This window comes from Pleuronectes platessa, chromosome 1 (genome assembly GCF_947347685.1).
Source record: "Pleuronectes platessa chromosome 1, fPlePla1.1, whole genome shotgun sequence".
In the NCBI taxonomy this organism is placed as follows: Eukaryota; Metazoa; Chordata; class Actinopteri; order Pleuronectiformes; family Pleuronectidae; genus Pleuronectes; species Pleuronectes platessa.
The window spans coordinates 16,738,105-16,752,968 of NC_070626.1; the positions used below are offsets into that span (position 1 = coordinate 16,738,105).

General features: G+C 39.8%; 1 protein-coding gene across 1 annotated transcript; it reads right to left on the reverse strand.

The window, feature by feature from the left end:
* Nucleotides 1–1,477: 1,477 nt before the first annotated feature.
* On the reverse strand, nt 1,478–13,492 carry cstf3 (cleavage stimulation factor, 3' pre-RNA, subunit 3). Its single transcript, XM_053420788.1, has 20 exons — nt 13,279–13,492; nt 12,351–12,455; nt 12,072–12,167; nt 7,528–7,560; nt 6,271–6,368; nt 6,099–6,165; nt 5,976–6,010; nt 5,761–5,887; nt 5,588–5,665; nt 5,326–5,488; nt 4,824–4,933; nt 4,598–4,714; nt 4,289–4,507; nt 4,086–4,188; nt 3,902–3,971; nt 3,595–3,790; nt 3,347–3,497; nt 3,062–3,156; nt 2,881–2,941; nt 1,478–2,052 (listed from the first exon to the last, which is right to left on the reverse strand). Exons 1-20 carry the CDS (start codon nt 13,303–13,305, stop codon nt 1,853–1,855), a joined length of 2,151 nt encoding a protein of 716 aa, XP_053276763.1. The 5' UTR covers nt 13,306–13,492; the 3' UTR covers nt 1,478–1,852.
* Between the last annotated feature and the right edge of the window lie 1,372 nt (nt 13,493–14,864).

Below are 14,864 nucleotides of genomic sequence, written 5' to 3' on the forward strand. Positions count from 1 at the left end.
TGCACGCACAGTTCCTGCGCAATGAGCTTCTACGCAGGATGTGCGCAGTCTGCGCAGGCTGTTTATATAAAATCTTATATAAAATGTTATATACATTTTTTTCATCCCTAATTTCTCTGCACTAGTTCAGGGGTAAATGATGCTGGTCTTCACAGGTGACTGGCCCACGCAAGCCTGTAGCCGCCACCCCCCCACAGGAGATTATGTGCTTGTGTGTGTGGCTGCGGCGCTTCCTGGTTCTTCCCGGCACTACGCTGCCGGTGCGAACAGCCAAAGTATTTACCATGGGCGAGGAAAGGAGGCGGAGCGCTTTTCGCGGCGCTTCTACCTCCGGTGCGTCCCGGGGTTAGAAGATGATGGTGTGACGTTAATGTTTTACATTGCATGTGTCACGTCATGATAAATCAGCCTCCTGTGCCGCCCTCTCGGCATTTTGCGCCCTAGGCAACCGCCTATGTCGCCTGTACCAGGAGCCGCCCCTGCTAATATCCATTATATATCAACATCCACTGTCCTTATAATATAAAAACATACAAGTGGATCTGGAAATGCTCTGGACATTTCTGACCCCACTTTAGTTTTGTAAATGATGAGCTCAGTGTTGAGGAAAGGGCATCACTGTTTCTCACGTTCTGTCATTATTCACGTTTCCTCTCAGAACACACGTGCCTTCCTCTCAGCATCTTATGAGTTTATGTTGAAAATGCAACCAGCATCTTATCAGTTCTAGAAAACGACGAGTACTCTCTTTTCAAAGACTTTATGTTCAGTTAGATTTGTTGCTGCTGGAGAGAAAAAACAATGGTGAGAAGGAACAAACAAGCAATTACTTCTAGATAGTCTTGATGGGGAGCTCTACCAAATGTTATTTATTCAGAAGCTATTATATATAAAAAGCTGAAGTACTGACTTGTTTCTCTTTTTTACATTTGTTTGAAAATGACAGATTTCCAAATGCAGAGTGCTCTGCATAAACACTTTTATACCATAATGTTGGCAGTGAGTAGGCTCAGAGGTGAGATAAGCAGCCGCTCACCCAGAACAAAGGCTGTGCTGGGTAGACAAATAATCCTGTGATCAGTTCAATGTGAAAAAGAACAGCTGGCTAATAATAAAACATGTTCACTGTGTAGGATATTATTATTTTTTAGTAAAGAGATTGTCACAGCTCAAGATCTGCCTGGACTGCTTTTACAGCAATAAAACATGTTTTAATAATAGCTTAAATGGAAAAGCTAATATGCTTTGCCCAAATAAAGAGTTAAGTTTTCAAAAAGAAACCCGACCCCATAGAGGGGATGACTGAACTTTCAGATCAAAACTAAAGTGTCATAGACTGCCATCTAGTGGTAATGATCAGGCCTGGTACAGTATCACTGTTATATGAAATCCTTATAAAAAGTTAATACAGTTACAGAGAAAGACAATTACGCGAAAAAGCACAAGTCGAGTCAAAAAACAAACAAATCCAGTTGAATTCTTTTTCACTTTTATTGAAATGAACTGTGTTTCCTCCAGTTATCTAAAAAACCTTAACTCCACTTTTCCTTCGCTGGAAGATCACAGGGTCAAAACGGCTGAATCAATGATTGAATTAAAATTTTTTACAGTATAATGGTCAGTCTTTAAAAATAAAAACTGTTAACATAACAAAAAAAGCCCCACAAGAACACTCAGGTGACCATACTGTGTGCATGTCTGTGTGAGTGAGAGTGTGTGTGTGTTTATGAATGTTTGTCGTCTGTAGAGAAATCAACAGATCTGTAAGAAAAGACTCAGAAACATGGACACGTACGTTAAACCCCATATTAAGATTACATTCTTGTCAGGTTCACCGTGGGTTGTAGTCACTTTATCGAATCCTCTTCTGTTGGCGTGAGCGGTAGATGTCGTGTATGGGCGGAGCCACAGCTCCTTTGTCATCCTCCTCGTCAGAGTCTGCGTTAGGCCTCTTTAGTGACTTGGCAACAGCGTGGTTCTCCATGGATCCGTTGCCCTCGCCTCCTGTGTCGGGCTGCTTGCCAGTGATCAGCTCTACAGCGGCATCGACATCTGAAGAGACAAACAAATGCATCATTAAATGTCAAGTAGGAGGGCAGTATAATATTTTCACTACAGGTTAACTTTGGACCAGTGTTTAGCCAATCAACGAGCTCGGGAATTTTGGGAATTTTGAAAAAAACTAAGAATACGCAAACTAAACGCAGACCAATAAAAACTTCATTCAAAATTCTATTTTAAAGATGTATGGAAGGCAGCCCACGCTGCACTGTGCATTTCTCCTCACATGCACAGATAATTCCCAGCATCCTGCACACTACAGCAGGCCTCAATAGCCCTGCTGTAGTGTGCAGGACTATTCAGGTAAGTTTCGATATTACTGGGGAAAATATATTAACATGCTGATTGAGGATTGTTCATCTGTTCATCTAGCCTATTTCTATTCATTTATCCATGAATTTTAAAATATTTTTAAAGACGATTCCAATTGTTTGGCTAACTATTTATATCTCTGGCATTGCATTAGTGTTTTTTTACAAGCTTTTTTCTCATCTTATTCTACAGAACAATGCCACGTGCACTCTCTCATGTGTGGACACATGAGAGGCTGTGTACATTTGCAAATACGATGCAAAGACCAATGTTAAGAATGACACAAAGATGCAGAAGCATATAAAGTGCCCAAAGTTTCCTCAGGGCCCAAATCCGCCTATGACAAAACAAAATGTTTATATTTATTTCTGTATATGACAAGGTAAATACAGTTAGTATAAATTACCCACAAAATTTCCAGTTTATTCCCGTTAATTCCCATGGAAAGTTTCCAACTTTGAATATTACCGGAATTTTGCAACCCTAGTGGTGATAGACTCTACTTACTGTCAGGAAGGGTGCATCTCCGAAGAGTTTCCATGAGCTCATCCACTTGAACAAAGGGACCCTGCAGAAAGACACAGTCACACACTCTTTGAGTCCAAGCAGACAGAAAGCACCCCCTGCTCTTTTCATTACTAGCATATACACAGTATGAGCCTGATAGAATTGAACTGATGCGACTCACGGAGAAGCACGTAGGCGGGGGGAGCAGCTTCATTAGTACGACAGCAGCCGGGGGGACTGGGAAAACTCCGCCAGGGACGGGGTGTAAACCTGGAGCTGTGGAGAGAAATGCAAACAGATACATCAAAGAGGAATCAGGTCAATTGAGGAGAGAAAAGAAGGGAGGGGCGTACAACATGTTAAGACTAATCATTCAGTGTGATGAGCAGGAGGCTAAATACAGGCTTTAACTGATGTGCCGCAGGATTCATTGAGGGAAGCGTGCGAGTGGCGCAGGGGTACATACGGGCGAGGTGACGTGGCTGGAAGGGGATCATCTGGTTGGTGTCGGGTTTGGGGTACTCGGGTTTACGGTCAGCGTCGTCCTTCTGTGCAGGTGTAGAGGGCGTCACCACCGTCTCTGGGAGCAGAGCTGCCAGTTTGGCACGAGAAACATCCTGTGCACGAAAACACAGGAGAAACAGTTTCAATATCATGCAAAAACAAAGAAGCTTGAGCTGTTAAACATTTGGTCCGACGTGTAATGACAGCTACCTTGTATCCAAGGGCCTTGAGTTCACTGGACGAGCAGGGATACAGGTCCATGAACTTGTATCGGTCTACGAGCAGAGCCGTCTCTTTGCCCTCGTACTCGTCCTTGAAGGCAGTGAAGCGCCTGCGCTCTACTTTCAGGATACTGGCCAGGTCGCCTATGTTGCTCTCAAACGCCAGGAACCGAGCCCAGATCTCACTGAGGAGCGGAGGAAGAATTAACATTAAAATTAAATTAACAAACATCAACAGAGACATCAATTTTAGAAAACAGACACACACACGCAACTTAATTCAACCTTGACATTACCCTGATTTATCTGGTGACAAGCTTCCTGAGGTGAGGACACGTTCAAAGAGGACCCTGGTGTTGTTGTCCTCTGGAGAGAGTGAAGACAGACAATCAAAATAAGTGACATATTTATTTCCCATTCCTATACCTTTGTGTGTTTGATTTACAAATTAGGAGTAAATAAAACAGACACATAACCTACCATTAAGGTGAGAGAGGTAATCGATGTACGCCAGTATGTACTCCGGTATGTCTCCATATTTCTTTAGACCAAGCTCAAAGATCTTGAAGGCCACTGATTTATCCTGCAGGGGAAAATAAAAAGAGTTTGACAGTGTTTGTAAAAGGTTTGATTCTAGTCACACCTTTGACAAACACTTGTCGTGTGGCCATGCGTGTCCTCACCTTGCTGCAGTAGTACTCCATCAGGGCCGCGGTCACATACACATGGTGACGTGTGCGCAGGTCCTCCCGGCCCTTTTTGAAGATTGTGCGTCCGGACTTGATGCCCTCCGCCCTCCTGGCAAACTTCATGTACTGGATGTAGACCAGTGTGGGATCAATGTCTTCGACGCCCAAGAGTTTGTTGTAGATGCTGTGGACCTTCTCGTACTTCAGGCGGCTCTGTGAGGAAAGCAGGAAAAGACAAAGGCTGATCAGTCCGTGCGTCTCTTGTTGTGTTGGTGACGGCAGAATCAGCCACCGGACACCCACCTCTTCATAGTCAGCAAATGCAAAGTACAGAAGCATGTTCTTCTTCAGGAGGGTCCCGATGGCACGTTCGTAGATGTTGGCTGCCTCGTCACTAAACAGCTTGGAATTATTCATATCCTAAGTGGAAAACAAACATAGAAAAGTATTATAGGACTGTTTTGAAAATTCTCGGGATGTGTTTGTGAATTTCAAGTTGAATTTGAGCGTGAATGGTTTAATCTCTTACTCCTTTCTCCGCCAGCAGTTTGCTGGACTGCTCCAGATACTGGGCTGCCTCATACCATACGTCGGGATGGTGACCCAGCACCAGCAGGCACTGCTCATAGGCAAACATCACTGCAACACACAACACACACTGATCAGAATATATGGTCTAAATCAAGAGTGAGGAGAACCTGCGCCCTCTACTGGCTGCAGTCATTGACTAAGGTCTAATAAATAACTAAGATGACATAATAATAATAGTATAAAAAACAAACTTTATTTATACAGCACTTGTGTTATAAAGCACAATGTTACAAAGTGCATAACAAGTAAAAGCGAAAAAAAATTAAAACAATCAAGGCAGTTGACTTAAAGAATATTGTCTGCATAACAAATAAAGCAGTAAAAGTGGCAAAAACTAAGATAAAACAAATAGAATCAGTATTAATAAAAACAAATCATAACTTCTTAAAAGCTTAAAAAAATTCAAACACAACACAATAACTCTTGACCGCATCAGTCACCTCTCTTTGTGATGAGGGTCTGGTCTTCTGTGCGCAGTGGGTTGCTTTTCTCCCACTGGATGTACTTCTTCCACATTTCCACCTGCTGGGCTTCCTGAGGGGAGTTCTGTGGAGGTACCGACGGTGCGTTCCGGTCCAACCCCTTCATCACTGTTTCATACTCCTGAATCAAACACGCCACCACAGAACTGTCTGTATTAGCTCGCAGCAGACATTAATAGTAGATACATGGATTTGTGACCGGTTGTGTGGAAAATCTCACTTTAGCGACTCTCCTGGCGTTCATGTAGTCTCTGCTGCGGTCCTCAATCATCTTTTTGGCCAAGTGCACATTGATGCCCTGGTTATGAATGGGGAAAAAAATAGTTAGGAAATTGAGAAATCACTCCACTACTATCACGTTCTTATAAGACAAGGCCTGGGTGCGTGTCTCACCTCTTCATATTTGCTATAATCTCTCCACAGCTGCTCAATGTTGATCATGGGGTTCACGCAGCCCCTCTGGTAGACCCTCCGCACTGCAGTGATCCGTTGATTCTCAGCATACGAGCCCACGGCTTCACTAATGACACGACAAACATCAGTGTCAACATTCAAAGAGATGGTCACCAATGTATGAAGCCTCTGGATATCACGGGATAAACACTTACACTCCTTTGAGGAAGTTGATGTAGTCGACCCAAATCTGTGAGAGGAACAACTATCTGTTAGGTGACAGTCGATAAAAGAAGGGCATACACACAAGTACAAATACAGAGCTCAGATGTGTTTACCTGATAAGACATTATCTCCATGCCTATTTTGTCCAGGGCGAAGTCATACGCCTGAGCCATCTTCTCTCTGAGGGTGAGAGAAGAAGTGAATTCAGTTCAATATGTGTAACACAGGTTTACAGAGGCAAGCCGACACACAGCTCAGCTCCCACTATGCAGCATGTGCTCTTACTTGTAGCTGGGCAGCTTCCCTTTGGTCTCTCGGACATATGAGAGGTAGCATTTCCACAGGTCGATGTGCAACACTTTCATGAGACATCTCTGAAACAACTGCAGGGAATATGTTAGGACACAGTCAATGGAAACAGAAACAATATTCATTATTTGAGATGATCAAATCACCAGTCTTCACTGTTTCTTTGATTTGATTTGTCTTTTTACGTTGTGCAGGATTTTTGGGATGGGGGTTGCGTGTCCTTAGCATAGTTCGCTCACTCCAGTTATCCTGCTTCATTACCCAGGCTTCAGATGTGGCCCAGTGAGCTACACCACACTCAGATTAGCAGACCAGAGTTTGAAGTTTGTTTGATGAATACAAGCATGTTGATGTTTTGAAGTTTGATTGGCAATAAAACATCATTTATTATCACATCGTAATTTTCCTCTACAGCAGTATAACAGATGTTCAATATATGTCAACATATTGCTAATGCATTGTGTAAGCACAGTGAGGAGGAATAACTCAATTGATTTGTTTATCCAATGTTTGTCATTCTCTGCTCATAAAGAGTTTACCACCATAACCCTTAGCTCAGGAGAAAGTAACAGTCTTGAAACTTGAAAGAAATGAATGTGACATTTATTGTGATAATTATCAATATTGACAAATATTAACATTTGTGTGTAATGTTGTTCCTTTTTGTCGTTCTGGACAAAACTGGAAATTTGTTGACAAACTCAGTGAATTTAGAAAGTGAGGGAACAAATCAGCGTAGATGTTGGTTCGGTGTTCACATTTTAATTGTTACATATTAAAAAGTTGGTACTAGAAGTGAAATAAGATATTTTAAAAACCTAATAAGTCATGGTAACACAATTATGACATTAGATGGAGACTTATAAGATATATGGGGAAATCCAGATTGCAACGAGTCATTTTTAGACCTTAAAGGTCAAACTGGGGGAAATTTTTCGCACTTTCTGTGTTTGTTTGTTTTTTCCAGCTGCAAGGTTTTGTTTGTGGTATTCTGTGTTTTAAATTAATAATATTGAAGTATATGTTCAATTACACAAATTACAAGACTTTCACATTGACTTTGTTGTAATACACAGATAGTTTTAGTGTGCGTTATAAAAGTGTGTGCATGATGTAGTGGAAATCACTTGCAACTACCAAGGTAGAAGACAGCTATTCTATTCAAAGACGTTAAGATGAACTCTTCCTGGGGAAGAGTTCTTGTCAGCTTCTGTGAGTGTGATGGACACTTACCTTTTCTACTTTGTCATAGTTTTTAGCCTTGATCTGCAAATAAGAGTGTAAATGTAACGTTAATTCAAAAGTCTCCCCTACTTTTAGGGGAATAAAGGCAACATGCATTCATGCACAACGTGAACATTCGGACACACATACGATCAACAAAGTGAAATTCACACAAGAATGACAAATTACTTGTATAAAAAGAAGGGGTTTATTTTGTTCGTAGGTTGTGCCACATAGCCCAGAAGGAAAAAACACCAGAGAGCGTGTGTTACAGAGAAAATCTGGACGAAAAGATCATAGAGTAGATTTTTAAGAAAAATACAGAAAAGGTGCTTCTACTCTGAGAAATAAGGATCTGAACTTTAAATCCAAATCCACGATGACTTGGGCGGCCGTGTTCCCTTAGTCAACAATGCAGCAGGAATGAGTTTCTTTCTCGTGAAGCCAGTGTCCAGTCCAGCACAGAAAGGAGAGGCTACTGATAACATGGGGTAAGCAGCTTTGACCTATGTTAAGGGTAGATCCAGTCAGTGATGCTATGTTAATGTGTGCTACAAAGTAAAAAAAGGCAGCGGTGAACTTGACTGGTGACAATTCATAATTTACATGACAAAGAAATATCCGATTAAGAGCGTACACAACTGTGAGCTTTTGATCCAACTGAAACAAAAATGTTATTCCTTTTAGTGGTGAGGGTGCGGGATGTTTCCACTTCATTAATGACTATAATCCAAAACAAATGCTAAAAACAAATTAAACTCAATCTACACCCATATCAAACAATACAGCTGAGAATTCAAAATGAAAGGTTCTTTTGGTATTTCATGAAACTAATCAAAATAATAATTAAAAACCGTCTTGACACTAGAGCCAAACTAAAAGTACATTGTCTAGGAAATCATTTCCAAAGATGTGATGCAGTTTTGGAGCCTTCAGGGCATCATCTCTAGAAAAAGACTGACCTACTTTACTTGCTCATCTCCAATAATTAAAAGGAGAAATAATGTGTGTAGATCTATCTCCTTATAAAATGTCTAATTTACACAAAATATATTTACCCTATATTAATTTATGTAGATCTATCTCCTTATAAAATGTCTAATTTACACAAAATATATTTACCCTATAAATATTATACAACCTGGAGTCTAAAAATGTAAGTCCATTAATAAGATTTTTTTTTAAAGTTATATATTCAGAAATATCTAATTTATGAGAAATAAATTGTATAATTTAAACTCAAGTTAGAAGTCTTCTTCCAGAATCCATTAAATCTGAGCCATCTTAGTGATTTCACATCATACACAAAAAATGGATAAGCCATCAAATTAAATTGTGATATGTTTATAACGTTTGCTAAGTCAAGTGAGATGTTTACAAACTCTGACACATATCTACTAGTGACTGCTACAAGGAGGCTTCAGTACCAGGTTACTTAAATTAATCATGAAGCACAAATTCTACTGAAGAAAAAAAACACACGTATGTGATTGTTTAAACAAACTGAAATTGATTTAATATAATAAAGGAAGCCCATATAAAAAGGTACATAATTTAATACAAACTTAACAATTACACCTTATGAGGAGGAAACAGGTATGAGACGGTAGGAGGCAGAAACAGTGAGATGACATAATTTCCATGAGGGAAAGTAAATCAGGACATCATGATTTGTAAAAGATGACTACACTGAAAATGTCTCTGGCCAAATCCAATAAAAAAGAAGAAAAAAAGAAACGGAAACCCTCACAGTATCCAAACAGATTACAGTAATTGCAAACAATAATGACTTGTTAATAGCTTTCTGCACTGCAGTTAACAAGTTTGTAATTGGGCACTAACTTTACAACAAGCTGTGAAAACTACTATAAAAGATTTGTATTTGGAATAACGATATTGCAAATGTCAAGATTCCTTTTTGGAGAAACTGAGACTAGACCGATTTGTGTTCCTAAAATAAACACTACATATTTTCTCTACATTAAAGTGTGATGACATAACCCTTCAAACTGGAGGAAAGGATTTGTTTTATGACAATTATCCTGAAATGGTCTGATAGACAGACAGCAGAGGGGTAGATTGGACTCTATAGGACCCAAACATAAAGCAGAGATAAACCCAAGCTTTGAGTCATGTGTTGGCAACCTTCACTCACAGACACACGCTCACACACTACAGGGCGTTTCTGAGAACGCAGTGTTAAACACAATCCAGATTTTCCTGGTTTTGGAAAGAGAATTTGCCTAGTGTGCAACTTGTGCAAATGAGGCCGGAGTAAAATCTGACTGAGGAAACTTACACACACACTAACAATAACATCTACATTTAAAATGTAATTCGACTAAAGGGGACATAACAGACAGCTAACGCACATACTTACCAGACAGGTTTCTTTAATCTGTACATTAAGAATTACAAATCAAGTGTTAACATTTAAAATAACACACCTGCCTTGTAAAGGACTTTGAGAAGAATTCTCAGTAAGGATTAAAATGCCTGAAGCCAGTTCAAATAACCAGTGAGTCCTATCAGCAGTAGAAGCATATAAGCTGAAATAATATCTTAAAGCTAAGTTTGGGAATAATTTGTGGACAATATGAATACTAAGTTTAAGCTACAAAAAAAGATTGAGATGAAATACAATGAAAATAAGCTGAAAATAAAATCAAGACCTAAATGTTCACATAAGCAAATCATCTTATTTGCAGTACATTAAGCTCATAATTAGCTTTATATGCCAAGTAGGTTTATGCATATAAGGAATTTGACTCTGGTCTCTACCATCTGATAGTTTCACCTGCTCATTCCCTCTGCTTCACTACTAGCAGCACATCTGTGAAAGCTAATAAAGCTACCAGCCACATTCTCAAGCACAATTTTTCAATTGTAAATTAAAAACCTTTCCTAATTCACTGACAATCCACAGCGTGCACCAATTGCTCGATTTAAATAAATGGTTTTGTATAAACATCACTGTGTCCAGAATAGTTTAAGCTCCCTGTGGATAACAACTCACCTAACTATACTTCTGAGGTCTGTCAACTAAGGATCAGCAGGTTAGTTCAAATGTAACCACTCCCCCTATTTAATGATCAGTATAATGTGTCATTCAATGTGTAATCGATCGTACAATACATTGATTTCCCATTTAGGTGGACACTATCCTTTAAATCTGCCACATCCAACCCATCATCCAGACTAATGAAGCATTGATGCATTAAATGATTCATGGTCTTTTATTCAAACTCCCTCTCTGTCCTGCTGCACTTTCTTATGATCTATGAATTATCTTTCACTAAAACCTACATAACCAGCCTGCATTTGTTGCCTAACAGGAGGGTAAACATGAATATGGTGTGTCACTAAAGCTTTACTGGTACAAGTACAGATACTGCCACCTGGAGGCCAGATGAGGTTACTGACGACTGTCCTTGGGAAGCTGAGTCCACTTGGATGAGGCTTGTTGTGTTCTTTTTCTATTTAGGACACATATACATCTGTTCCATGAAATATAACACCAGGCTTTTTCTTGTCCTGTGTAATCTTGAAGGGGGGGAAGATGTCGAGAAAAAAAAGGGGCAGGGATAACTTCACCCAGGGGAGCAACCCCCCAACAAACCACAACCAGTACAACCTGAACACAAAGCCATTTTCCTATTCACAGCATAGGTGATATTTTTCTAGACCTACAACTGGATATTTAACTAGAAGCTCTATGCTGATACTTGATATCACTGTACAAATGTGCACAAGCTAATGTTACACACCAGCTGCAGTAGTGATCGGCAGATGTGGGAGAGCATCAGATAATGCATTTAAAACTGGCCCTTCAGCAGAAATAAAGTGCGAGGGAAAGTGAATCATCCTATCAGTACCTGACTGCATAACAGTAAAGCCTGTGGGTGGCATCGAGGTAAATGGGTCACTGCTGGTCACATGTTTAGGAGGAGTGGGGGGGAGACTCCCTGTTTCAAGGAAAGAATGGGCCACACAATAAAGATATTTGTTTATAAAAATTACCTCAAAGAAATGACACAGGAGGCAATAAATAGACACGACAAGTGAATAAAAGGCTAATGCACTCCAATACCATTAAAATAGTTTTAATACTGTTGCAGACCAAACATGCAACAAATTCACTTTACCCCATTTAAAATATGGCGCAGAGAAAATGTATTTTGTTTTTAAATCCTTGGAACAAAAGGAGTTTTCTGGAAAAGAAACGGTTAGAGCTAATTTCCCCTTTGGTTGCGTTTAAAGGCACAATTCTTAATGAGTCGGACATGCTCAGTTTTACACCATCATTTATCTGCGTTCAGTCCCGGTCCTTTAGTCTGTAGAATGTTTCTCATGTTGGAGATGATATCAATTGTCCAAAAAACTTAAATAAAAGCTGTCAGGCTAGAGTTGTAGTCAGGTCTATGGGCTCAAAACCAGAATTGTGACTTTAAACTCCATTTAAGTAAGAGACATTTAGATTGTGTGAAAATCACATTGTTGATCATGTTTATAAAATCCCAAGCCATGCACACTTAAGAAAAAAAAGTATTAACCTCTGCTTCAATGAATAGTTTCCAGAATCTGCCAGAACTCGGGAACTGCGTGACAAGTCGCTCGTATGTCTTCCTTGCTTTATCTATGGGTTGGTTCTAAAGAAGGAGAATGCATTTACATCCCACACTATTGAACATACGAAAAAGGAGCAATAATGTAGGAATTAAAGTACGAACTGTACTGAATCAATCTAGAAAACTCTGCCCCACTGACCCGCACCGCCCTCGATCCCCATTTTGCTTATTTAACCCGAGGAATGCAACTCTGTGTCACTAAACCTGTGCTTCTCGAATCAGAATGCTCCATGCGTCAAGGTCATATGGGTTTTCTTCCAACTTCTTCTCTGCCTTCTTCACCTTCTCGGGGATGTACTCTGCTGCCGCCTGCATACACACAAACACACGGGATAAAGGGGGTTATGATGTTGAATGGGCTGCAGTTATGGTTGTGTTGCCGTGATTCCTACAGGGACCAACAGGTTCAAAATGAATGGATGGGTTAATTAATGATAGATGGTACAATTAATCCCTGGCTGTACTGCAGGAGGATGTCTAAAAGTTTATATTATGAACATTGCATTCTGTCCCGGTCTTTGCATATAGTATGTACAGCTTATTCCTGTTATACTGTATATTTTGCACGGTCTTGAGCTTGCATTTTTTTTATTTAGCTTAGTGTGGAAGAACATTGATACCTTGCTGCTGTAACACAGGAATTTCCAAGTTTCTGATCAAAAGAGTACATCCACCTTTATTTAACGCTTACTTGAGGTTATTAGACTGATAAATCAATTGTTCTTCACTGGCTAGCTAGGCCCTTGTAGCTAGCATCCAGCACAGTGGAAACTATAGTTAATAAATGGGACTAAGTGGCAGAAAATGTGCGTTACTATCAGCTTTGCATACGGCTGATATCAACGAGGCTAAACACGTTAGCGTTGGACAACTTAAGATAAACGAAAAGGCTAAAGCTAGCCGGTCAATTTGGCGCACGGAAAGCCAAACGTGTAGCTTTGCCTATAACCTTTAAAAAAAATGCACTAGTTAGCAGCGAGGCCAGGTTACACCAGCTAATGAAGACGTTAATACAACACAGCACTGTAACGGAATAAGCTTGCTAACATTAACCTAGAATAACATTAAATGAGGTTATGCTAGCGGTCCGCTCGGGGCTAGCCGGCCCCTCAGAAGAACTGCATGTAGCTACCTGGTCGGCGGCTCCTTCGGCGGACATGTCTGGAAGAGTAATCTAAGGTAGAAATGTTACACCACGTGTGAAAAAGATCAAATATCAACGTGATGGAGACTTTTTCAAAGAACTAAGTCATCGGCATAGCTTCTCACAGGGTCGATCACACTGCCCTCACAGCAGCTAGCTGCTCCACTGCGGGCCGATTCTTCAAAATGGCGAGGAACTTGACTTCCGCTCGGTGAACCGTAAAAACAATAAGACGTCCGGTGACAGCCCTTCACAATAAAATATGAATCTTCTCAAAACACCTAGTCTTTTACCACCACCTGTCAGAAACACAGATATATACAAGTTCACTGTCATGGGGGGGGGGGGGGACATATTTACATTTCCAATCTTTGCTTAAAAACTGTTATTCAATATTATAATAGTTATATTTTTTTGTCCGTAGAATAATCAATCAATCGTCCACAGTACGATTTCAGGTTAGTTGTTTTGATATAAAAAAAATCCTGGGTTTGTTTATCTATTATCGATCAACTGTTTTTCAAATATGTTAAAATATGTCAAAATACATTAAACTTAAACATATGACATTTAAGTTAGGTTCCTGAATAAAAATACTAGGCCATGATTACTTTTCAGACAAAAAAACTTATATAAATACATTGAAGTTAAAAAATGTATAATAATGATTAATAAACTAAGGAAACAATACTGGGTGGGTTGCATTAGTATGTTGGTGGCTGACATGCCTCCTTAAAAGGAAATAAATGGCTTTCAAGCTGCAGAAAATGTACTAGTGGACACCCTGGTGAAGAATATATTTTTTTCTAGGCTGATATGATAAATAACCTCTCTGAGCATCTCTCTTTTTTAACAAAATAATCGAAAATATTGTTGTTTTATGTCATCTGTATTCAACCACTATGTACAACACTTATAATTGTCATCTTTTGGTCTATACAACTCATGATGTCAAATATGTTAGCATTTCATTGTTTTCCCACACAACTGTGTATGTGTTTATGTATGTCGAGCACGTGCGTTTCATGTGACTCATAAGTGATTGCAAACCAAGTACATCATTTTGGCCAATAGGGGGCGTCTCGCAGTGGTCGTCATAGAAATATAGACACACTTTTGCAACCACAACTCTTATTCCTGATGTTTATGCTATGGCCATTTAACCATTTTCTGCATGAGACGATGCACCATTTAGTTGTTGCATTTAAAATCACAATATATAATTTGTGTGTCGGCAACAGCACACCAAAAGCTTTTTCTGCACTGCACAATGCTTTTCACCATGCTCCCCAACAGGGGGAGACAAAGGACTAAATTATAGACACGAGGACGAGCGATTGCAATTGCGTGGTCCATCACCAGAGACAGACCAGAGCAAACGACCAAAGAGCGAATATCTGTATGAATGTAAATGAGAGTCTTGGTGGACCAGGCATTTGAGGGGAAGAACAGTGCATCACATTAGGATATATACAATTCTCACATAACATATTTCAGTTGGCATCAGTGCAGGATTTTCAGGACCATTAACTTGAAAGCTTATGTGTCTAAATGTGAAGTTAAGTCATGCACAA